The sequence below is a fragment of the Squalius cephalus genome, assembly GCF_949319135.1.
Source record: "Squalius cephalus genome assembly, chromosome: 20".
Lineage (NCBI taxonomy): Eukaryota > Metazoa > Chordata > Actinopteri > Cypriniformes > Leuciscidae > Squalius > Squalius cephalus.
In genome coordinates this window covers 2,125,809-2,151,759 of record NC_137141.1, presented here as the reverse complement: position 1 = coordinate 2,151,759, position 25,951 = coordinate 2,125,809, and the positions used below count along the sequence as shown (strand labels likewise).

The window sequence follows — 25,951 nt, the reverse complement described above, 5'->3', positions numbered from 1 at the left end:
GCTACGTCATTACACTATTGCTACGTCATTTCGCTATTGCTACGTCATTACGCTATTGCTACGTCATTACGCTATTGCTACGTCATTACGCTATTGCTACGTCATTACGCTATTGCTACGTCATTTCGCTATTGCTACGTCATTACGCTATTGCTACGTCATTACACTATTGCTACGTCATTTCGCTATTGCTACGTCATTACGCTATTGCTACGTCATTACGCTATTGCTAAGTCATTACTCTATTGCTACGTCATTACGCTATTGCTACGTCATTTCGCTATTGCTACGTCATTACGCTATTGCTACGTCATTACGCTATTGCTACGTCATTACGCTATTGCTACGTCATTACTCTATTGCTACGTCATTACTCTATTGCTACGTCATCGCACATGCGGAGAGCTTTCAGTTTCGGTGTTCAATCTGATCAAGTGTTCACATGTTCTCTGGATCGATTAGAAAAGGAATAAACACTCCTTTCAATCCCATCGACACTTCAGTCGGGTCGAGCTCAATCCCATCGACACTTCAGTCGGGTCGAGCTCAATCCCATCGTCACTTCAGTCGGGTCGAGCTCAATCCCATCGACACTTCAGTCGGGTCGAGCTCAATCGGATCGACACTTCAGTCGGGTCGAGCTCAATTGGATCGACATTGCAGTCGGGTCGAGCTCAATCCCATCGACACTTCAGTCGGGTCGAGCTCAATCCCATCGACACTTCAGTCGGGTCGAGCTCAATCCCATCGACACTTCAGTCGGGTCGAGCTCAATCGGATCGACACCTCAGTCGGGTCGAGCTCAATCCCATCGACACTTCAGTCGGGTCGAGCTCAATCCCATCGACACTTCAGTCGGGTCGAGCTCAATCGGATCGACACTTCAGTCGGGTCGAGCTCAATCGGATCGACACCTCAGTCGGGTCGAGCTCAATCCCATCGACACTTCAGTCGGGTCGAGCTCAATCCCATCGACACTTCAGTCGGGTCGAGCTCAATCGGATCGACACCTCAGTCGGGTCGAGCTCAATCCCATCGACACTTCAGTCGGGTCGAGCTCAATCCCATCGACACTTCAGTCGGGTCGAGCTCAATCGGATCGACACTTCAGTCGGGTCGAGCTCAATCGGATCGACACTTCAGTCGGGTCGAGCTCAATCCCATCGGCACTTCAGTCGGGTCGAGCTCAATCCCATCGACACTTCAGTCGGGTCGAGCTCAATCGGATCGACACTTCAGTCGGGTCGAGCTCAATCCCATCGACACTTCAGTCGGGTCGAGCTCAATCCCATCGGCACTTCAGTCGGGTCGAGCTCAATCCCATCGACACTTCAGTCGGGTCGAGCTCAATCCCATCGACACTTCAGTCGGGTCGAGCTCAATCCCATCGACACTTCAGTCGGGTCGAGCTCAATCGGATCGACACTTCAGTCGGGTCGAGCTCAATCGGATCGACACTTCAGTCGGGTCGAGCTCAATCCCATCGACACTTCAGTCGGGTCGAGCTCAATCCCATCGACACTTCAGTCGGGTCGAGCTCAATCGGATCGACACTTCAGTCGGGTCGAGCTCAATCGGATCGACACTTCAGTCGGGTCGAGCTCAATCCCATCGACACTTCAGTCGGGTCGAGCTCAATCCCATCGACACTTCAGTCGGGTCGAGCTCAATCCCATCGACACTTCAGTCGGGTCGAGCTCAATCCCATCGACACTTCAGTCGGGTCGAGCTCAATCGGATCGACACTTCAGTCGGGTCGAGCTCAATCCCATCGACACTTCAGTCGGGTCGAGCTCAATCCCATCGACACTTCAGTCGGGTCGAGCTCAATCGGATCGACACTTCAGTCGGGTCGAGCTCAATCGGATCGACACTTCAGTCGGGTCGAGCTCAATCCCATCGACACTTCAGTCGGGTCGAGCTCAATCCCATCGACACTTCAGTCGGGTCGAGCTCAATCTTCAGTCGGGTCGAGCTCAATCCCATCGACACTTCAGTCGGGTCGAGCTCAATCGGATCGACACTTCAGTCGGGTCGAGCTCAATCGGATCGACACTTCAGTCGGGTCGAGCTCAATCCCATCGACACTTCAGTCGGGTCGAGCTCAATCGGATCGACACTTCAGTCGGGTCGAGCTCAATTGGATCGACATTGCAGTCGGGTCGAGCTCAATCCCATCGACACTTCAGTCGGGTCGAGCTCAATCGGATCGACACTTCAGTCGGGTCGAGCTCAATCCCATCGACACCTCAGTCGGGTCGAGCTCAATCCCATCGACACTTCAGTCGGGTCGAGCTCAATCCCATCGACACTTCAGTCGGGTCGAGCTCAATCCCATCGACACTTCAGTCGGGTCGAGCTCAATCGGATCGACACTTCAGTCGGGTCGAGCTCAATCGGATCGACACTTCAGTCGGGTCGAGCTCAATCCCATCGACACTTCAGACGGGTCGAGCTCAATCCCATCGACACTTCAGTCGGGTCGAGCTCAATCCCATCGACACTTCAGTCGGGTCGAGCTCAATCCCATCGACACTTCAGACGGGTCGAGCTCAATCGGATCGACACTTCAGTCGGGTCGAGCTCAATCCCATCGACACTTCAGACGGGTCGAGCTCAATCCCATCGACACCTCAGTCGGGTCGAGCTCAATCCCATCGACACTTCAGTCGGGTCGAGCTCAATCTTCAGTCGGGTCGAGCTCAATCCCATCGACACTTCAGTCGGGTCGAGCTCAATCCCATCGACACCTCAGTCGGGTCGAGCTCAATCCCATCGACACTTCAGTCGGGTCGAGCTCAATCCCATCGACACTTCAGTCGGGTCGAGCTCAATCGGATCGACACTTCAGTCGGGTCGAGCTCAATCCCATCGACACTTCAGTCGGGTCGAGCTCAATCTTCAGTCGGGTCGAGCTCAATCCCATCGACACTTCAGTCGGGTCGAGCTCAGTCGGATCGACACTTCAGTCGGGTCGAGCTCAATCCCATCGACACTTCAGTCGGGTCGAGCTCAATCCCATCGACACTTCAGTCGGGTCGAGCTCAATCCCATCGACACTTCAGTCGGGTCGAGCTCAATCCCATCGACACTTCAGTCGGGTCGAGCTCAATCCCATCGACACTTCAGTCGAGTCGAGCTCAATCCCATCGACACTTCAGTCGGGTTGAGCTCAATCCCATCGACACTTCAGTCGGGTCGAGCTCAATCCCATCGACACTTCAGTCGGATCGAGCTCAATCCCATCGACACTTCAGTCGGGTCGAGCTCAATCCCATCGACACTTCAGTCGGGTCGAGCTCAATCAGATCGACACTTCAGTCGGGTCGAGCTCAATCCCATCGACACTTCAGTCGGGTCGAGCTCAATCCCATCGACACTTCAGTCGGGTCGAGCTCAATCCCATCGACACTTCAGTCGAGTCGAGCTCAATCCCATCGACACCTCAGTCGGATCGAGCTCAATCGGATCGACACTTCAGTCGGGTCGAGCTCAATCCCATCGACACTTCAGTCGGGTCAAGCTCAATCCCATCGACACTTCAGTCGGGTCGAGCTCAATCAGATCGACACTTCAGTCGGGTCGAGCTCAGTCGGATCGACACTTCAGTCGGATCGAGCTCAGTCGGATCGACACTTCAGTCGGGTCGAGCTCAATCCCATCGACACTTCAGTCGGGTCGAGCTCAATCCCATCGACACTTCAGTCGGGTCGAGCTCAGTCGGATCGACACTTCAGTCGGGTCGACACTTCAGTCGGGTCGAGCTCAATCAGATCGACACTTCAGTCGGGTCGAGCTCAGTCGGATCGACACTTCAGTCGGGTCGACACTTCAGTCGGGTCGAGCTCAATCAGATCGACACTTCAGTCGGGTCGAGCTCAATCCCATCGACACTTCAGTCGGATCGACACTTCAGTCGGGTCGACACTTCAGTCGGATCGACACTTCAGTCGGGTCGACACTTCAGTCGGGTCGACACTTCAGTCGGGTCGAGCTCAATCCCATCGACACTTCAGTCGGATCGAGCTCAATCCCATCGACACTTCAGTCGGATCGAGCTCAGTCGGATCGACACTTCAGTCGGGTCGACACTTCAGTCGGGTCGACACTTCAGTCGGATCGAGCTCAGTCGGGTCGACACTTCAGTCGGGTCGACACTTCAGTCGGGTCGACACTTCAGTCGGATCGAGTTCAGTCGGATCGAGCTCAGTCGGATCGACACTTCAGTCGGATCGACACTTCAGTCGGATCGAGCTCAGTCGGATCGACACTTCAGTCGGATCGACACTTCAGTCGGGTCGAGCTCAATCGGATCAACACTTCAGTCGGGTCGAGCTCAATCAGATCGACACTTCAGTCGGGTCGAGCTCAATCCCATCGACACTTCAGTCGGATCGACACTTCAGTCGGGTCGAGCTCAATCCGATCGATTACGGCGTTTACATGAAGCCTTCAGTGCGATTGAGCCGTCAGTCACATTACTAATGGACAATTGGTTGCATGTAAACGCAGTGACGTTAGTGTTCACTGATTGGCCGAACACATGAAACACCAGCACCCGCCATTATTAAAAACCTATGTAAACACAGACTATAACCTATATATTTACTCCAGAAACTAACTCTACGAACATGGAAAACAGGGATAGATGGAGCTCTTAACCTGTACGCTGAGGAGAAAACCCAATGTGACTTTGAGGACACCGAGAGAAACAACAACCACACGGCATACGCTAATAACTCTTCATCACTGTCTACTTTCTGTGTATGACAGCTCTTTCTACTAACGTCTGAGACAGGACTGTTAGACAGATCGTACACTAATGAACAGGAGAATGCGAGCGCTGTGTGTTCAGTCGTTCTCAGAGCCGTCAAAATAAAAGTCCCAACAACAAGCGAGTCTCACGTCACCTCAGAGTTCCTACTGGCGCTCGAACGCAACCAGGAAACTTTCCTAGAGGAACCATCAGTTCTCGGGAAACACACTGGAGGCTCGTTCCTAGAACTCAGTTCCTACACTGTAAAAAATGATCGTGATTTTAACGGTAAAAAATGCTACTGTGAAAAACTGTTAATTGGTGAACAGAAAGTTGTACTGTAGGCTATACGGTGAATAACTGTGACAGATCTAACCGTACATTTTATGTAATTTTACAGTTAAACACCGTTAAATTCACACGTCAAGTTTTTAGAAGTGAAAAAGAACAAGTCATTGTATAATTTACAGTGAAAAAACGCAAATTGACATTCCCACAATTCCCTGCGTGACTCTTCACATTTGATGTATTTTTGTTGAAATAACTGTTTCTCCATAGTTTATTCTAATCAGTTGTGTACATTAGGGTTTAATGCTACATTTAATGTTGTTAAATTAATGTTTATTGCATTTTAAAAATGTCATGTGTTATCATGATGGTGTTTAGAGTGTGTGTGAATGACACTGTGCAGCTTCTATATATTACTATTAACTTTCTAGTGGAGAAGCTGTTTGTGATGAGCTTTGATTGATCATGTGACTCTCATCACCGCTGTGATTGGTGGTTATCAGTGTATTACAAATGGTACAAAAGAGATAATAGTATTTCAATATATCGGTAAATTAACATTATATTAGATATAGAAATGCATTTTATTTTACTGTAAATTGAACTTAAGTTTGTAAAACCTAAAATGTTTCTTACGGTAAATGTCTGGCACACACAGCTGCTGTGTTTTACCGTAAACTGAACAGGATTATGACACTGAGCTAGCCGGTGTGAACGGCCCTATGGAGAGCTGAAGTGCTGGTACCTGTACGGCCTGGCTGTAGGGCCCGATGCTGGCCGGGGCCCAGTGAGACCGGCTCTGGACGTGAAGCGTGTGTCTCTGAGGAAAGCTGTCGTTCTCGCTCGCCGTCGTCCAATCGTGAAGCAGAACGTCCATCTGAAGATGCTGACCGAGCGGGAGAGACGCCTGGACACACACCCTGACGAGACAACACACACTGAACCGCTTGTACCGAAACTTAACAAACGAGACCTTCCCAGACTTCCTATGCTGTCTATGAAAGCCTGATTTTTATGTGAAGGACTAGATACATTTCTGCAACTGCAATCCCAATTTTCGCCCTTTCTTCCACGTATAAAATAGTTTGTAAATTGCCAAGACAAAACACGTCCAAATGATAAACTTTCACTCTATAATGGTTAAATTTAGCAGTTAATCCGCGAATCACACGCCGATCCGTGGGGAGCCGATCCGTACGGATAAACGGCGATCCGTCGCACCTCTACTGGGAAGAGCTCGTTTTTTAAGTTTCGTTACAAGCTGTTCAAACACTGGCAATAAAAAAGTGATTAATAACAAGATATTTCACTGTTTATTTATCAGTAAAATCCGCTGGATGACGCAAAATTAAGCGTTTTGTCTGTGAACAGCTCGAGAGCTTTTAAAACTACAGACTGAACATCTGCAATTTAATATTCCCGCCCAGAGACAGTCTGATCGACAGAAGAGCGCCGAAATCAAGTGCATTGTGGGTGTTGACGTTTTTGACCAAAAAAAAAATATATATATATATATATATTGGCAACCTCTCTAACCTCTCTAACCAGATTTTATATATATATATATATATATATAATTGTAATATATATATATATATTTTATATACAACTCCATTGTAATTTTTATAACTAATACCCCTTTTTCTAGTTATTCCAAGCACTAGAATATTTTACCAGGTATAAATTGTGAGTAAAAAAACTAAGATTCACTAACACTACTTGAAACCTTTATGCATCATGAATTATAAAGGTATTCATAATGCACATTGTAATGCATTAAATATTTTAATAAATGACTGAAACAAAAGTTAAACCCATTATAATATGAACAGATTCCTTGTTGAGTCATTGGTTGTTTTAATGCATTGTACTTTCTAAAGGTTTCTGCAACCAAAAACTGTGGTTACAGTTATTCATACACTGCATTATAAGGAGCATAATTAATGCATTAAAATACCTTTATAATGCATTACAGATAAAGGCTTGGAGTAAAAGTGTTATCCAGTGACTCAGGAGCGTCAGTGGTGTACCTGGCGGGCGGGTCGAGTGTGAAGAAGCTCTGATACAGAGAGTTGATGAGGCTGAAGTCCTGCATGTCCCTGACGTACAGATGGACCAGAAGCACATGCTTCATCAGCCAGCCGCTCTCCTCCAGACGCCCTGACAACACACACACTTAACACATCATCTCACACAGGCAAAAATACCCTGTTCAGAGGAAATATGTCTTGCTTTTTTGCCATGAAAGATAAAAAAAGTCTAATAAAATATATTACACACTAGACTGTAAATCTTAATTTAAGAAAATTGGTGTTCTTCATTCTTGCCAAGCGAACTATAGCTCGTTTTGAGGAAGATTTGACCAGGAACAAGTGACGGGTATAAAGTGCAAGTTTTTGTGCATGTTCAATTAGATTGTGGTGCTAATTTTAATAATAATACCACCCCTAAAAATCTGAATTTCAAGAATCTTAATTAAGAAAGGTCAAAGGTGATTTTTTTTTTTTTTTAAAGCAAGATGCACTTAAATCTAGGTAAAGTGAACTAAAATTATTAATTAAATGGTATGTTTTAAGAATTTTCAGGTTATTGTGTATCTTAAACTAAATAAGCTGAATTTAAGGTTAAATATTCTTGTTTTAATGGAATCTTCACTAAAATGACTTCTTATTTAGTGCTTATAAAAAGTGAAACTGCAGTTTTCAGCATGTTTGTCTAGTTTTAAGACACAACAGTATTTTACATCACATATTCTAGTTTTAATGCAGTTTTCACTTTATTTATTTATTATTCAATTCTTAAGTAAAACTGCAGTTTTCAGCATGTTTGTCTAGTGTTAAGATGCAATAGCATTTATCAGTGACTATCCTCAAGAGCTGTTCCCAGGTCAGCTGTGCGTTCCCCAATGGCAGATTTACTGGCTTGATTTTAGTTCACTTTGCCCAGATCTAAGAGCATCTCGCTTGTTTCAGAAAGGGCTTTTGTGCAGCGTTCTTCATGTTTCATTAGTCGAGTTTGCGGCTGAACTTCTAAGAAATCCTGCTTTCTCACCTCAGGCTCAGAGACGCACAAACACACACACACGTCGTACATGAAAACACAGTGTTTTCAACACCCCGCCGCACGCACAATGGAAGCGCCCGAGACCCCATTAGACTTTCACACGCCGTCGAGTTTGTTTTTCCTTCGCAGGCGTTTGCGTTTCAGCGCACTTCGCTCGACAAGAAAGCCGGTCATTAAATATTAACTTGTTTAATATTGTCTCAGCGCTGTGAAGCTGTTTGGCGAAGTAAGACGAAAAAGATTAAATATGCTTTTCATCTGGAGCCGGCTAAAGATTGTTCTCTGTGTGTTACGGGCCACTCTCGTGAAAGTTCTGCGGGCGATAGAAAGAGCTTCGTTTAATCTGAAGTGTGTTTCGTGACAGACGGAGTCGCTGACGCTCGTGCGAAGAAGAGCCCCTGTACCTCTTAAAAGTGCATTTTACCAGCACAACAAGAGCGATGAAAGCGTGTGTGTGAACAAAGGCCTGTGTGCCGTCAGCGTGTGATGGGCTGAACTGCCCACAAGCTCTTCATATTCTTCATTATTCAGGGGAAAACAACACAAGCTCAACACTAGCACTGCAAAAAAGCTTTTCTTACTTAGTATTTTTGTCTTGTTTTCAAAAAACTCTTAAATCAAGATGCATTTGCTAAAGTAGTGAAATGCCATAAGATATTATGTCTTGTTTTCTGGGGAAATTAAAAAAAATGAAGTGAGTTTTTGTTTAAAACAAACACTATTATCTGCCAATGGTGTGAGAAAAATATCCTGTTTCTGTTTGAGTTGAGATGATTCTTCCCGAACGCATGTGTTGTGATGTCATATTGAACACAGGACACGAGGACTGGTCTTACTCTGCAGGAGTGTGAAGATGTGCCGGGTCTGGCTCTGGACGTGTTTGTGTTCGGACCGGCGCGCCGTCAAGCCGCTGATCCACTGGAAACCCGACGGACTCCTGGATGAGTGTGACGGCAGACGACCTTCAACAGAACATCATCATCATCATCATCTATACATGTGCCTTACACACGTTTCATCCGTTCCCTGGGAAAAGCTGGTGACTTACATTGGAAACAAGCACTGTGTGCATTGATGATATCAACTCTATATTTGCAAAATCAGCTAAACTCGTTAAACAACACGGTTCTGAACTCTACTTATAGTCCCTTTAAAGGAGGAGTTCACTTCAGAATTGGTGATAATTTACTCTCCTCCACGTCATTCAAGATGTTCATGTCTTTCTTTCTTCAGTGGAAAAGAAATTAATGTTTTTGAGGAAAACACTCCAGGATGTTCCTCCATATAGTGTCTTCAATGGGGTCCAACGGGTCGAAGGTCCAGATGTGAGTTTCAGTGCAGCTTCAAAGTCTCGACACGATCCAGCCGAGGAATAAGAGTCTCATCTAGACAAACCAGTGGACATTTATAACAGAATAAACATTTATATACTTTTAACCACTAATGCTGGTCTTGCACTAGCTGTGATGCGACACACATTACGTCATCAGGGTGAAAGGTCAAGTGTGACGAAGGCGGAAGAACAGACCCAGTGTTTACAAAGCAAACGCCATTTTAAAAAAATAGTACAGAAATAAAAGGTAAAACAACGATGTCGGACGATTTTGAAGTTGGAGGAGAAAATGAGATGGAGTTTTTCACTCTACATTTCTGACCCGAAACACACGTGACCTTTCAACAACGGAGCTGTGCAAGACCAGCATTTGTGGTTAAAAGTATATAAATGTTTATTTTGTTATAAATGTCCGCTGGTTTGTCTAGATAAGACTCTTATTCCTCGGCTGGATCGTGTCGAGACTTTGAAGCTGCACTGAAACTCACATCTGGACCTTCGACCCGTTGGACCCCATTGAAGACACTATATGGAGGAACATCCTGGAGTGTTTTCCTCAAAAACCTTCATTTCTTTTCCACTGAAGAAAGAAAGACATGAACATCTTGGATGACGTGGAGGAGAGTAAATCATCAGGAAGTTTTAATACTGAAGTGAACTAATGCTTTAAAGACGCTACTCTACTGAGAGGGTTTTACTGTGAAACTGTCTATGCTAGCATGCTAATTACACTGCTAGTAGGCCACACTAAGTGACCAGTTGGTTGTTAAACAGCCAGTCAAGTGCCTGATCTAGAAGTCCTCAAACAGGCTTCAAGCTGACTTAAAATGATTTTAAACACGATAAAACAAGCATTAAAATAATCCAACAACTTATTTTAATTCACTCCATCAACGACTGGATTCACATGGACTTGAGAAATGCATTGATGTTAGTGATGCATTCAGGTTATTTCTCTCTATAAGTTTTTCTTTTTCTCTGAAATGTGTCTTTGGTTGTCAGTAACTGCATAGGTTGTAATTTTTAAATTAATGGTGAAAAAAGATGCATCAGAAAAACCAGCAGTTTCAACAGGAGTGTGTGGACTTTATATTCACTGTAAGAGGAAGCTCTTGGTGTCATGGTGGTGAACGATTAACTTTACACATCAATATACTGTATAATTATAAACACCATGGAATTAATAATGGCAATATCCAAAACACATGGTTCATCCCCCCAAAAACACTGTATTAACCAGGGCGGCCAATGAGCTTCTTCTTTAGGTCTGTGCTTTTGTTTTGCTATTGTAATGATGCTAAATGATCTACCGACTGGCTCACCAACCATAAACATGGCATTAGCATAGTGTCTCATACCGTGCTACTTTTGTTTTGGTGCTGATGAACCAGTTCAATTTTGAAAGAATTTCAGTGAAGTAACAGTTATACTGCAGGCAGACAATATGATGTGCTTTATACCAGAACACACACACACACACACACACACACTCCTCACCCTGCTCCGGCTGACAACTGCGCTCAGCGTTTGATGGACATGCTCGCTGGACGTCTGGAGTTTTATCAGCATATTCCAGCTCTTCTGTCATCTTGTCAATGGTGTTCTGGCAAGGACATCCACTGAGAGGCAGTGCTCCCGAGCCCTGCAGGAGACGACACACACCATCACACACACACACACACACACACGCTTGATCAGTCAACCTGCAGGCTGATACGCTGGAAAATATATGAATATGATCATCATCTCAGTGTGGAAGCCCATGACCACCACATGCTTGTAAATCACAATTATGAGATAAAAAGTCACAATTATGATAAAAGTCGCGAGTATGAGATAACTACGAGATGTTAGTAATTATGAACAGGTTTTAAAATTAACTTTTTCACCCACCGGCCAATTTGGCTACAAAAAGTTTAAGTTACCGGCCATTCAGAACTTCTACTAATACTTCTTATTATAGAGTATAGAAATATACACACACACACGCTTGATCAGTCAACCTGCAGGCTGATACGCTGGAAAATATATGAATATGATCATCATCTCAGTGTGGAAGCCCATGACCACCACATGCTTGTAAATCACAATTATGAGATAAAAAGTCGCGACTATGAGATAACTACGAGATGTTAAGCAATTATGAACAGGGTTTGAAATGTACTTTTTCACCCACCGGCCAATTTGGCTACTAAATTATTATGTTGCTGACCATTCAGAACTTCTACTAATACTTCTTATTATAGAGTATAGAAATATATATATAAAAATTAGGGTTTCATACATTAATTTCTTGTTGTTTCTTTCAAACCCTGATTATGAGATAAAAAGTCACAATTTTGAGATACTCAGTCAATTATGAAATAAGTGTCAACATTGAAACTAATAATTGTATGAAATTATCAAAATTAAGAAAATGTTAATCAATTATGAGATAAAAATTCAAAACTATGAGACACTAAGTCAAAATTAAGAAATAAGTCAAAATTGCCATACTAATAATTATGATATAAAGTTAAAATAATATATTACATCATTATTATAAGATAAAAAGTAAATTACGAAATGTCAATTATGAGATAAAAAGTCAAAATTATGAGATATTCAGTCAATTATGAAATAAGTGTCAAAATTGACACTAATAATTATATTAAGTGTCAAAATTAAGAAACACTAATAATTATCAGAAAAAAGTCAAAATTATAAGATGCTAAGACAATTATGAAATAAAAAGTCAAAATTATGACAGTCTTGTGACTTTTTATCTCATAATTGTTTTTTAAGTCATAATTATGAGATAAAAACAGCAGAATTATAAGATACTAAGCCCTGATTATGAAATAAATGTTGAAATTGACAATCAATTATGAGATAAAAAGTAAAAATCCAAGTCAAACTTTTGCCATAATACTCGACTTTCTCTCATAATGACTTTTTATATTATAGTTATGATTTACCAAAGCATGATTTTCCCCTCATGTTTGAAAGAAACTGGGCTTCCACACGCCTGCGTGTTCCCGGAGCGGGGTCGGTCCTATGTCCAGGGTCATCCGGGTCACACCCGCGGGTTTGCTTTTCTCACGGTAACATTTGTGATGTAGTGCAAGAAGACCCCCTCAAACGCCACACACACACACACACACACACACACACACCCACACCACCTGATTACAGCATGCCGGACACGGCACATTTTTAATAAATATTTCAGATCTCTTTAATGTCCTGCTGTCATCTGCAGCTGACCGTATGATAATTAGATTAATTATGCTGCAGTGTGTGTGTGCAGGGGAGGAACACACACACACACACACCCCCCCCAGAGCCGTGTCAGCGTGGATCTGTCAGCGTGACGGAGAGTGCTCTCGACTGAGCTTCTCTCGCAGGGTTTCCCTGCGCTGCGGGCGAGAGAGCTTGCCTTCTCAGGCCATGTGTTTTCATCCCCGATCCTCCACCAACACACAGCAGAACACACACACACAAATAAACACGCGACCGCACAGAGCCAGAAGCTGAGACTGAGGACACGGCGTGACCCGAAACACACCAACTCCTCCACAAGGTCTGCAGCTTCTGTGCATCAATACTCAATACACATCTGCAGTGAATATAGTTTTACATTTCAGTCTGTTGCTTTCATAAAACTATCACATGACACACTTCCAATGTAATGCACAATGGGTGGGGTGTGTCTGGTAAGGGGTTAAAGGTCACTGTGACCTTGACGGATGCGTTCACATGCCGCATTATAACACACACACACGGGCATGAACAGCACACACTCCTTAAGGACATCATCACAACAACAGTTAGAGGAAACGCTCAACACAAAGTCACATGAATAACCTTCCCAGCGTACCTGCGCACTCAGAGGATGATGTGAGCGGACGTGTGTGTTACGGCAGGCCTGCTTTCAGGCACGGGTGAATATTGCAGACGTCACAGTCTCCTACACACGGGACACACAGAGAAGAGAGCTGGCAGAGCGCCTTCCGGATGCTGAACCACACACACATGAGGAGACTAACAGAGCATTTCTGTACATCACTGGTTTCTACAGGGGTTCGAGAGTTGAAGTGACATGAAATTAAACACACTAAACTCAAATAGCCATATATCTTATTAAATTGAAAGCTGCAATTAAATTAAAGTCCCCCTGTGGTGTAAATCCAGCTTTTAATGTTGTTTATGTGTCTATGTGGTGTTTTTAATACGATTTAAGACAAACCATGTGTAAGTTCATAAGTCGACAGCATTGCTGAGTATTTCCTCCTTAAAACTGCAGTGAACCAAAGACAGTCTCAAACACACGCTTTGAAATCGCTGGTGTTTCTGACGTCACAAACTACCTTGTAACCAATCAGATCAACGTGTGATCGTCAACCAGTGGATCTCTGAGCTGAGTGAGTGAGTGGAGGCGGGGCTCATTTGCATATTCATAGAACCGCGCATACTAAATGAGGCAAGGGTGTCGAGTTACATTCAAGACATTTTAAGACGAGACATTTTTTTCAAGGAAAAAGGGAAAAGCTTAAAGGGACTATGTGTAGCTTTTTAGGTATTTTATTATCTAAAATCAATATTTTTATTCATAAATATGCCCTCAATGGTGTACAAATACCTATGCCAATGATCTGACTTATCCTCGTAAACGAAGAATTTATTATCTTTATATACATGGGACGGGTAGGTCCACGGAGGCTTCCATGTAGTTCCGCCATCTTGAAAAACTATAATAGCAGAGAGGGACAAAAAGTACTAGGCCAACGCGTTTCCACAACGCGTTTTCGTTCAGAACCAGCGTCACGTGACTGAAGCCAGCAGAAGTGGAGGAGCAGAGAGAGGCGCTTGTCACTGCACCGGCAAGTTTAAAAGGCTGCACTGCACGGTTATTTATACACCGTTCATTCATACATATGCTGAGTCACAGGATAAGGAGTCCTCGTCATCGAAAAAGTCCAAAATAGACCGTAAAAGGAAACGTGACCGGAGATTATAAAAACAAGGGTTAATGTCGGGATAGCTAATGCAGGAGAAAGCTTTCAAAAGAGACCCTGAAGTTGCCTGCTTTCTTCTCGACTGGTAAGTCAATGTTACGGTCTTAATTACAAGCTTTTTTTTCATCACTTTATTATATAGACAGTAGAACATTTATAGTTAAAAGTTAAACAGGCTCTTTGATGAATAGCAGCTATTGAGTAAAGTAACGTTAGAGAAGGCTCTGATGATGATGATGATATCTAACAATGCACGTACTTCAAAAAATATAACGAGTAAAGAAGGCATTACTACTAATTACCATAGTTAATGTTTCTCACAGTCAGTAATTGATAACTGTAACATTCTTTTTTTCGTTGATTCAAGTTTCAGTTTGTTTTAAATAACAAACCTGTTCACCCGAAGGAAAACTCGAAGTGCTATTATAAGATAGCCTGGGTTTCCCCATACTGCCTTGCTCGCAGCGCGATTCTATTCACGCTGCTAGGCAGTCTGGACACCATGGGACAATTTTTCCCCTGAAAAAGGGAACCAATCACAGAACGGGGAGGGAGCAGCAAGATGATGACGACACCGAAGCAGTTTGTTTATATCAGACTCGACGTTACCTTCTACCCTCATGTTTATCTTTCACAAACGGTAATATTCGCTAAACGCCATCGTGTACAAATAAATCTTTGACCCATCGTCTTTTTCCTCGTCGAATTTCTCTCACTCTACATACGTCATCTGGTATAATTGAAGCGATTGGCTATGAGCTATACAGGCGCATTTGATAGACATTCATAGCGCCCAATAAACGGCTCTGGGCATTCGTAAACCACGCCTCAAATACGAGAAAATGCGTACGTAGTTCCCAGACCAAGTCTCATTGAGACTTGGTCTGACGTTAGCCAGGCTAATTATAAGACATCCTGTCATAGCTTTTTGGTACATAACGGCTACCGTAGATGCAACGCGCATTTGAAAAAGTGAGGCGCTGGAGAGCATTATTCGTTTGAATGCAAAATACAATTTCACCACTAGATGGGAGAAATTCCTACACATAGTCCCTTTAAATATGTCATTTTGGTGATCAAAGATGAGTTTTAAAGCGGTGGTATAATGCCCTTTTCACAAGATGTAAAATAAGTCTCTGATGTCCCCAGAGTGTGTGTGTGAAGTTTTAGCTCAAAATACCCCACAGATATTTTATATAACATGTTAAAATTGTCACTTTTTGAGGGTGAGCAAAAACACACCGTTTTTGTGTCTGTCCCTTTAAATGCAAATGAGCTGCTGCTCCCGGCACAGGGGGCGGAGCTTCAAGAGCTTGTGTTCTTTTACCTCACACACACACACACACACACAAACACACACTGAAAACTTTAAAAACTTTTAGCCTTTTATGTTCAAACCAGATTCAGACAATGATGGAGAGACTCAAGAAGAAGAGACAACATGTAGAAGCAACAGGACATTTCTGAATGATTAGCTGATGAATTTATGTAGCTGATGTGTAGTTATCTTCTAGTCACTGATTAGCATATTCTGTTATGATAATCTATAAATCGTGTTCAGGGGGCGGGGTTTATGTAAATTCTAGGGTTGGTGATGTCACTAACCCGGGAGGAATGTGGTGTAGTCTCTACCAGCCGTTTGTTGTAGTCCTTAAAAAGATATTTCTGTAAAAGCAAATATCTCCCTTTGCTTTGAACTTTGAGCGTCGTAACTTTGCAGATGTTGTTTATGATCAAACAGCAACATTACACACTAACTAAAGTTAGAAAAGTCAAATCATAATCAACCACCTCTTTAAAGGATAAAATGAATACAGTGGGACTTTGCAGTGTATAGTCTGTAGCGCTGCGTGTGTCAGAATGAAGAGCGGCTGTGATTTCATTTACACATGAGCAGCTTATAGCGTGCTTTTGGAAAGAAAAGATTATATTATATAAGAATTATTATTATAATATTTGAATGCTTCTGGAAATTGTGTTTCCCGGATATATATTGCATTCCCCCAAAAAACTTGCAAAAGCACTGAAATAGATTTTGCCTCCAATCTCACACTATTTCCATCACAAAAGACTTGTGAGCAAATGCAAAGTTTCTCAGGGAAACGGAAAGCTTGGCAAGAGAACACACAAGCAGCGATAGATCATTTCCTCCCATTTCACACACACACACATATATACAGTGTAATAAAAGCAATAAAAATTAAACACAAAACAAATTTCCTTTAGAAAAAGTATTTTGTCTGTTTACTTCCATGTCATGTGACCATTAGCCAACATCAGAGAACCGCAAACATGAAAATTCATTGTTACATAATTGAAATATGAACTTATAATAATATAAGTATTACTAATATTTTACGTCCAGGAGCTTCCGCTGACAAAAGTTTTAAAGGGTTCGATTCCCAGAGAAGGCTTGAACTCATAGAAATGTGCTTTGCTCTGGAAATAGCAGCGCTGGTTCTGACATCACACACACTGACACGACTAACTTCATGAGTGGGCGTCAGGTGCGGGACAGGACTGGTCTGAGCTGAACCGTACTTCTGCTTTGTCCTCGGTGTGCATGCGTGTGAAGCGCAGGTATCCCACAGGAGCGAAGGCATCGGCCGAGTGGATCACGGTCTCCGCAGAGTCACTGAAACACACAGCACACAGTCACACAGACACACACACACACACACGATAAGCACATACTGGCGTTGTGTTTGAGACTCACATGACGATCTTCTTCTTGAAGAGCGGACAGTCAACGGTGAAGGTCTCGTACTCGCCTCCTTCCCCACAGATGTGAACTCCATACTTCTCTGAAAGCTGTCCATAACCGTCACTACATATTCATATTAAAGTAGCATTACAGTTATTATTAATTACATGATATAGTTATTTTTTTGCTGGCTATTAATAGCAAATGTTTATATACACTACCGGTCAAAAGTTATTTAAAAAAGTCTCTTCTGCTCAACAAGGCTGCATTAATTTGGTAAAAAATACAGTAAAATATTGAAATATTATTATTATAATGTAAATCATCTGTTTTCTATGTGAATATCTAGTAAAGTGTAATTTATTCCTGTGATCAAAGCTGAATGTTCAGCATCATTACTCCAGTCTTCAGTGTCACATGATCCTTCAGAAATCACTCTAATATGAGGATCTGAAACATTTCTGATTATTATCAATGTTGAAAACTGATTAAAAATGTTTTTTTTCTGCTTAATATTTCTCCAGGTAAGATTTAAAAAAGAAAAGAAAACATATGTTTATTCATCAAGGACACATTAAACTGATCAAAAGTGACAGTAAAAACAATTATAATGTTACAAAAGATTATATTTCAAATAAATGCTGTTCTTTTAAACTTTCTATTCATCAAAGAATCCTGAAACATAACGTTTCACAGTTTCTACAAAAATATGGATCTGTTTTCAACATTGATAATAATCATAAATGTTTCTTGATCATCAAATCCTCATACTAGAGTGATTTCTGAAGGATCATGTGACAGTGAAGACTGGAGTAATGATGATGAATTAATTACATTTCACAACATATTCACATAGAAAACAGCTGATTTACACTGGAATAATATTTTGTAATATCACAGTTTTTTCCTGTATTTTTTTGATCAGCACTGTATTAAACAACCATGAGTTGATGTGGATTTGCAGTGAATAAATGATTTTACAATTCTCCATCTCACCGGATCATGTGTGATACTGGACTAAACCTTAAAGAACATTATGATGGTGATTTGCAAGAAAGAAAACACTTGATCTGAATCAATCAAAACTAACTTTATCTGGACAATAACTTTATTCTAGAGCTGCTGTAAAGCCTAAACAATCTCTGTTACTGTAATCTCCTATTATCACTGTAAAGCTGCTTTGAAACAATCTATATGTTAAAAGCGCTGTATAAATGAAGTTGACTTGAGTTGATGTGAAAGCTGAAGCAGAAACCCCTGAAGGAGGTTCATTATTATTATTATTATTATTATTATTATTATTATTATTATTATTATTATTATTATTATTATTTCCTCTGACCTTGTGCAGATACGGTTCCATCTCTGCCAGGGATTTTCCTAAATGTTTCTCTGGATCCAGACCTGCCACACACACACACACACACACACACACACACACACACACACACACACACAACACAAGAGTGTAAGTGTTAGTGTTTAACACACTAACAACACGTCCGCTGCTCTGTTTGACTGTGCAAATGTGTGTGTACACACAGATCTGCTTTAACCGCTCGACTCCTCTGAGAGCCGCAGGTCAACATACGTGCGTCAGTCTGAAAATATTTTAGCATGTCAATACAAATGCATCACGAGTGTGATAAACTGGAGATGTCAGTCATGGAGGTTCACGAGACCATCTGGTTGTGATCTGCCTCTCTCTGTACACAAGCCTTTCCATAAACAAACACAAGTTACTCATATATCATGATCTAGCATAGCTCACACAACATGGCCGCTGCGGGAATCAAATCAGGCTCACATCAACAACGCCCAGACATGATAAACACATATAATCCGACACAGAGCATCTGCAGGACGGGACTCAACGTGGAACTTTCCATGATTCGGGATATACTTTAGTTTTATCTTTTTTAACCAATGGTCTGTGAAAATGATCTTCAATCTCAACCAAACTAAATATGTGCAGACTTATTTTAAATGATGTCTAGTAGCAAAATTTGGAAAATGACTAAATATAGTTTAAAAACCCTGATTTGTGTGATTTTGTAATCAAAAACCAAATGTTTGAAGTTAATTATAAATGTATATTATTTGCCACAAATTAAATAAAAACACAGTACACTCATGTACTGTAATATTAAAGTCCCCCTGTAGTTAATAATTTTATCCATTAAAACTCATCTTTTATCACAAAAATTATCCATTTAAATGTTTTTCCTTGAAAAAAAAATGTCTTCATGCCTTAAAATATCTTGAATGTAACTCGACACCCTTGCCTCATTTAGTATGCACGGTTCTATGAATATGCAAATTAGCCCGCCTCCACTCACTCACTCAGCTCAGAGATCCACTGGTTGACGATCACACGTTGATCTGATTGGTTACAAGGTAGTTTGTGACGTCAGAAACACCAGCGATTTCAAAGCGTGTTTTTGAGACTGTCTTTGGTTCACTGCAGTTTTAAGGAGGAAATACTCAGCAATGCTGTCGACTTATGAACTTACACATGGTTTGTCTTAAAGCAGATTAAAAACACCACATAGACACATAAACAACATTAAAAACTGGATTTCCACCACAGGGGGGCTTTATCTTAACAGCTCTACTCTGCTAAATGCAACTGTAAGATATTACAATAGGATAAACATTAATATCTTCTTTTTCTTTAACGCTGCTTTGAGAAAAACAAATATTGTGAAAAGCGCTTTACAAATAAATTTGAGTTTAGCTGTTTGACTATTTTAAAATAGCGGTAACACTTTACAATAAGGTTCATTATACATTAGTTAATGTATTAACTAACATGAACTAACAATGAGCAATACATTTACTACAGTATTTATTAATCTGTGTTAATGTTAGTTAATAAAAATCCAGCTGTTCATTGTTTGTTCATGTTAGCTCACAGTGCATTAACTAATGTTAACAAATACAACCTTTGATTTTAATAACGTATTAGTAAATGCTGAAATTAATATTAACTAAGATTAATAAATGCTGAAGTATTGTTCATTCTAAGTTCATGTTAACTAATGAACCTTACTGTAAAGTGTTACCAAAATAGCTTTTGTAATAGAGTTCAATGGCTGAGCTTGATGCATTCAGTCTACAATTAGTGTAAAAAAGCTAGCATGATCTCCCACCCCACATGAAGCTTTCATCGCTTGTCATGTGTCAGTATTTAATGGAAAGTGCAATAAATTGGCCAAAACTACTACTGCAAAACCTTGTACAAACTCAAATCCATCAAGAGGTTAAACTCTCACCACTTTTCACAACAAACCATGACAACCCATCATAACACAAGCCCATATTTTGCCGTCCGCTCATGATTGTCGTGTACCACACTAGAGCGAACCGCAGAGAAGCGCCTTTCTTCCCGCCTGACCTCAGAGATCAGGGTCCAAACCACAAGCCCTGAGGGAACCTGCACTTTCGCTGGCGTGTTTTCAGAGGATCATGCTGGCGCGCTCGGATCTGCAGGGATCAATGAGAACGAGAGCGGCCCCATTACCCGGCCCTGGGGAACACCGCTCATAATTAGTGTGAGAATATCTAATCTCCTCTCCTCTCATGTTAACCCCACACAAAGGTAACAGGGAGAACGCCATTAAAATTCAATCCTATTTAAATATCCTTTTTAATTAGTCATGCCTTTAAAACAAATTTTAATGATTGATTTCAAACTGCTGAGAGGGAGTCTGTTTTATAATATCTTCATTAACGTCTTGATTTTAAATAAAGGATCAAGCACACTGCAGATTTGATATTTAAAGCTAGGATGCAGAGGGAAAATAAAGTAAAAGAGACGAATCGCATCATGTAACTGGGAGTCTCGCTCCACTCCTTATGAAGGAAATCAGTATATACAGTGAAACTGAATCTGGGAAGTGGCATGATTATAATCTTGGTGTTTTTTCTCTATTTCGGTCACCTTGATCTTGCTCCTTGCCACTGTCGCCTTCAGCTTTCTCAGTCAGGGTTAATATTCAGTAATATTATTGATTTAACTGCACTCACATTGTTGGATGAGAACAAATCTTGAACTGAATTAATCTGAATAATGACATTATTGTCTTCTGTAGAGCTGCTTTACAGCAGAATTGAACTTGTTGCATAATTTGCACAATGAACTGAACTAAATCAACACTGAACTGAATTGAGCTGAATTTGCATCATATTTGATGAAGTGTGCATTATTAGGGGCCAGGCACCGAAGGCTGGCGTTCCTATTCTTCTTCTTCTTACGTTTCCGTTTCTTCTTCTTGCGCTTGAGTCAATAGTTGCCCATAGAATCGTATGGTAAAAAGTCATGAAATTTGGCACACTGATAGAGGCAAGTCCAAACATTCACCAGAGCAAATTTGGAGTCTTTATCTCAATCCCTCTAGCGCCACCACCTGTCCAAAGTTTGACTTACATTTGTGCTAATAACTTTTGAATCTTAAGGGCTAGAAACTAAATTTAATTACAACTAAATTTTCAGAAAAACCTACTTTTTCTAACTCCTCCTTGGCCGTTACTCCGATTTTCATGAAACATAAACCAGATCATCCTCAGACCATGCTAAAAAAGTTATGGAATTCAAGTCGATTTGTTAAACCGTTTTCAAAAAACGTACAAACAAATTGTATGTAGCGCTTGTGAAAATAGACGTAAGGCTGTATCTCCTCAATGCTTTATCGTATTCAGACCAAACTTGGTGCATGTCATCTCAAGCATGACCTGAGGCTACATGCTGTGTTTCGGCGCAGTGCCACCTACTGGTTCGGAGATATGAAAAATGGCTATTTTTAATACAAGTGTTCTTGTTAGAGTTGAATGATATCCAATTTTTCCTTAATTTGGCCGTCAGCCATTTTGAATTTTGTTGTAAAATGCTGTATTGAAAAACAAATTGAGACAGCGCCATCTAGTGGTAAAATCAAATATTCAAATGCTTATAATGTTGGGTGTGGTCAACTTATTTTCACGGGAGTCATCCCATTAGACTCTTGAATCCTTGACGTGACGAGTTCAATGATACCAAACATGCCAAGTTTCACCTTATGGTTTGTGCAACGTTGTGATTTAACACTTAAAAAGCACTTCTGCTAATATCTTCAAAACGGTTAGTCCGATCGAGATGAAACCACCATAGGAAATTCAGAAACATAGGTCACTGGCAATTTGCTAATGCCCCAATATAAAAATTTTGATAGTAAGTGGCAAAAAAATCCAATCAATGTCGCCCATGAATCATTTATAATGTGCTCATACATATAAATGTCTATAACTCCAAAAGAAAGTGATATATTTGCACCAAATTTGACACACACATGTACTTTTGAAGGCGCCATAATAGAACAAAACACGAAATTACCATTAATTACAATACAGTTTTATGCCATTAATGTTTTTGTATTGTGCATCGTCATCGTAGCTGTTGCCTGTCGACATAACGAACATCTGAAACCAGGTGAACATAGCAGATCTGGACCAACTACATCCATACTGGCCTAAAATATTCAGACAGTCAAGATCATCTCTCATTTACATGAGCTGCACGGCGTTCATTCATCTGCACCTGTTTTACTACCTGACCTAAAGCTAATTACCTCACCCCCTTATGGCACATTAAACACAAATAAGCTCAGTCCAAGCACCATTCATCTGTCTGCACGTCCATTCCCGCTGCCCTTTAGACAAGCAGAGTCCAAGCAGAGCCCCAAGGAGAGATACGCTGGAAAAAAGTCCTTAACTCATTATTATCCTATAAAACTCAGATTTAATCCAGTCAACTTCCAAGCCAGTGAACTGCGCACAAATGGATTCTCAAGTTTTGCATTAGATTTCATGAGCTTCAAATTAGAGCAAATTCTTTTTAGGTCACAAGTTCTTACAATATGGCTTTCTTTCCTTGCGTGCTTCTTCAGTCTGGACTTCAAGACACCATTGTTTTTACATGCACTGGTCAAGTTTACAGATTTTGGTCTGTTTTGCTTACATAACATGTCTTCTTTCAGACTAGAGGAAATAAAACATCCAACATGTACATTTAAAGTCCCCCTGTGGTGTAAATCCAGTTTTTAATGTTATTTATGTGTCTATTTGGTGTTTTTAATCTGCTTTAAGTCAAACCATGTGTAAGTTCATAAGTCGACAGCATTGCTGAGTATTTCCTCCTTAAAACTGCAGTGAACCAAAGACAGTCTCAAAAACACACTTTGAAATCGCTGGTGTTTCTGACGTCACAAACTACCTTGTAACCAATCAGATCAACGTGTGATCGTCAACCAGTGGATCTCTGAGTGAGTGAGTGAGTGGAGGCGGGGTGCATTTGCATATTCATAGAACCGCGCATACTAAATGAGGGAAGGGTGTCAAGTTACAATCAAGCTATTTTAAGGCATGAAGACATTTTTTTCAAGGAAAAAAGGTTTAAATATGTCATGTTGGTGATCAAAGATTAGTTTTAAAGGATAAAATTATTGACTACAGGGGGACGTTAATACACATTTATAATGCTATACCTTGTGATATATTACCTTGGCAGTAAATGACAAAAAAATTAATTGACACGAGGGTGTTTCTAATACAACAGCTGATGGAGCGGCGGAAAAATTCACATCTTTCTCTATATATTTTCCTCTTTTGGAAAGTCGTAGAAACACTATCACAGACTTTTTCTTTTACTATTAGAGCAAATGCAAATACAAAAATTATATTTGCGGTCATCTCCCATTCACCGCTATAGAAGTTTATGACTTTTGCTTCTGAGACTTTTCACAAATGAGAAAAGGGTCCATTCCAATACATACAGGAATCTAAATGAGAAATCACCACTTTAGCAGCTCTTACACCAAACTTTACAGGTTTATTTCGGTCCACTGTATATTCTGGAGGTTTTTATTTATTTATTTATTATTTTTTAAAGGTTTTGTTCATTTAACATTCACCTGATTCATTTAACATTTGATTCCTAAAACCATGAAGAAAATCATTTGAAAAACCCTGTATTTTCTGATTTCTGGAGTGATAAAAAGAGAAATCCAAAATCCCCTCCGCAAAAACCTTTAATATGTCAAAAATGATTAACAAGAATAGTGAACTTGGCTTTATCCAATGTTCAGATTTATGTTATGGAAATGCATGCAAATTAGTGCATGCATATTTAATTAGATAATGCCTCATTTCAATATTTAGACAACATTTCAGAAGACTTGCGGTACAAATCAATTGTCGTAATGAACTGTGATTAACAGATTGGGATAATTCACCAAAAAACAACAATCCTACCATTGTTTACTCGCTCTCGTGTCAATGCAAACCTGTACAACTTTCTTGCTCCTGCTGTGCTTCACAGAAGAAAGAAAGTCATTTACTTTGGAAAATGGAACTTTACTATGGCGTAAATGTTTATGTTATTAGATGCTAGATTATTAATACAGAAATAATAAAATAACTAGTGATGCACGATATATCAGCCACCATATCGGTATAGGCCGATATACTGTATGTTCATTTTTAATGTTAGCGTTATCGGCCCGATAAGAAAATTTGGCTGATATATTAAAGCCGATAAATAATGTATTATTTCCTTCAGCTGAGACACTTCAGATGTTCACTGTTCAACATGATGCTTTTGAACTGCTTGAAATATGATTGAAATCACTTCAAAAAAGGAAAATACAGTAAAGTGCAACATCTGTCATATAGACTACATAAAATGATAATGAGAACATCATAATTGTGTGCTTGGGATATGGATTATAATGGTGAGACTTTTGTTTTTGTAATCAGGCTCTCAAAAATTACATAAAAACTTGTATTTAGATTAATCAGCCGATATATCGGTTATCGGCTTTCAAATATAAAGATTTATCGGTATCGGCCAAAAAAATACCTTTTTGTGTGAGAGTGCAGGATCTCGTGGTCTTGAGCGAAGTAAAGTTTAAGAGGCTCCATATGGAGCAATCCTCATCTTTCAGCCCTTATCAACGAGACTCCGGTATCGCCAACAGCATCATTAAACAGTCAAAGGCCTGCCTATATGCTTAATGTGAACCAAATCTGCTACTGAATTACAGCGCACAGATTCGACTGACAGATCCGCTTTAATCCAACGCCAGCTAAATTGGATTCATGTTGAGGAACATTTTAGCTTTAAAACGGATGAAATAAGCATCTCGCGCTGGAAGGTGAGCTAGTTCATCTTCTGAACAATGCTCTCGCAGACCCGAGCCGAAACAATAGCGGTGTGTTATCGGCCGATCTGTGAGCAAGAGCTTTGCAGGGGAGAGCGAACGAACACACACGAGATGGGGAGATTAGGAGAGATCGGAAAATTTGTTCGAGCTCTTATCAGAAATTCAACAGCTGTGTGAGGAATAATAGCCGTACGACGAACACAATTCAGCAGACACATCAGAGATTTAATCTTTTTATCCAATAAATGGAATAAAGCTGCAATTATAACCTCATCTGATGTGTATCACAGCCAGTTAAAACTGACAGTGTATAACCTGCATACTGAAAGCATTAAAGCAGTAATAAAAACATTAACAACACTAATGCGACAATCAATGCATGACTGATATGTGATGATTATGAAGAGTATGAACGTTCATAAAGACCTGATGCTCATAATCAAACACACAGGCTAGTTCTGTCCTGGGATTGAAACTGTTACTCTTAATATCACCAATCGCTGGTCGTGCCATAAACTTCAACAGCAAATCCGGATCAGAGCGAGTTATTGAGCTCCCAAAGTGTGAGATTTTACATATTACCACATGCAAATACTTAACTACAGAATATTT

At 40.9% G+C, this 25,951-nt stretch overlaps 1 protein-coding gene across 2 annotated transcripts in view; it reads right to left on the bottom strand.

Moving 5' to 3' along the window:
* Nucleotides 1–25,951, bottom strand: part of dph6 (diphthamine biosynthesis 6) — a 106,366-nt gene that overhangs the window by 53,249 nt on the left and 27,166 nt on the right. For both annotated transcript variants that reach the window (XM_079853183.1, XM_079853184.1), the window contains exons 6-12: nt 18,484–18,545; nt 17,154–17,248; nt 16,979–17,072; nt 10,938–11,082; nt 8,944–9,069; nt 7,075–7,204; nt 5,790–5,964 (exon numbers count right to left, since the gene is read on the bottom strand). In XM_079853183.1, the coding sequence (XP_079709309.1) occupies nt 5,790–5,964; nt 7,075–7,204; nt 8,944–9,069; nt 10,938–11,082; nt 16,979–17,072; nt 17,154–17,248; nt 18,484–18,545 (827 nt within the window). The remainder of the gene's footprint in view (nt 1–5,789; nt 5,965–7,074; nt 7,205–8,943; nt 9,070–10,937; nt 11,083–16,978; nt 17,073–17,153; nt 17,249–18,483; nt 18,546–25,951) is intronic.